The sequence below is a fragment of the Trachymyrmex cornetzi genome, unplaced genomic scaffold, assembly GCF_001594075.2.
Source record: "Trachymyrmex cornetzi isolate Tcor2-1 unplaced genomic scaffold, Tcor1.1 scaffold1044, whole genome shotgun sequence".
Classification (NCBI taxonomy): domain Eukaryota; kingdom Metazoa; phylum Arthropoda; class Insecta; order Hymenoptera; family Formicidae; genus Trachymyrmex; species Trachymyrmex cornetzi.
The window spans coordinates 66,060-66,412 of NW_017295592.1; the positions used below are offsets into that span (position 1 = coordinate 66,060).

At 58.6% G+C, this 353-nt stretch overlaps 1 protein-coding gene across 1 annotated transcript in view; it reads right to left on the minus strand.

Annotated features, from left to right (window-relative positions):
- Window positions 1-353, minus strand: part of LOC108759263 (uncharacterized) — a gene marked incomplete at its 5' end in the record, with an annotated part of 17,860 nt that overhangs the window by 4,157 nt on the left and 13,350 nt on the right. The window contains one exon of the mRNA XM_018504619.1: window positions 12-270. Coding sequence (XP_018360121.1) covers window positions 12-270 — 259 coding nt within the window. The remainder of the gene's footprint in view (window positions 1-11; window positions 271-353) is intronic.

Genomic DNA, 353 nt, shown 5'->3' on the forward strand with positions numbered 1-353 from the left:
CGTCGAGGGACCCGGAGCTTGCCCTTCAGGAGCCTTCTCCTTGTTCCTCTTTGCCCTTCTCTTCTGGGCCCCGCTACGGTTCCTCTTATGAGGTGCCCGCGCATCACCCGCATCACTCCCGTTTCTTTCCGAGCCCGAAGGGGCCCGTTCCAAAACAGGAGCCATTTCTACCTCTCCTGCGACCACCTCGCTTTCCGAGCCCTTGCAGGCCTGTACTTGCGGCGCGATCGCAGCAGTTCCCGCCGAGTGCCCTTTCGAGCCCTCGGTTACCTCTTGTATGTTTAGTTTATTAAAATCTTCCATGCAAGTCCCACGAGTAGCTAGGGAACGACTATGTCCGCCCACGCAGAGCC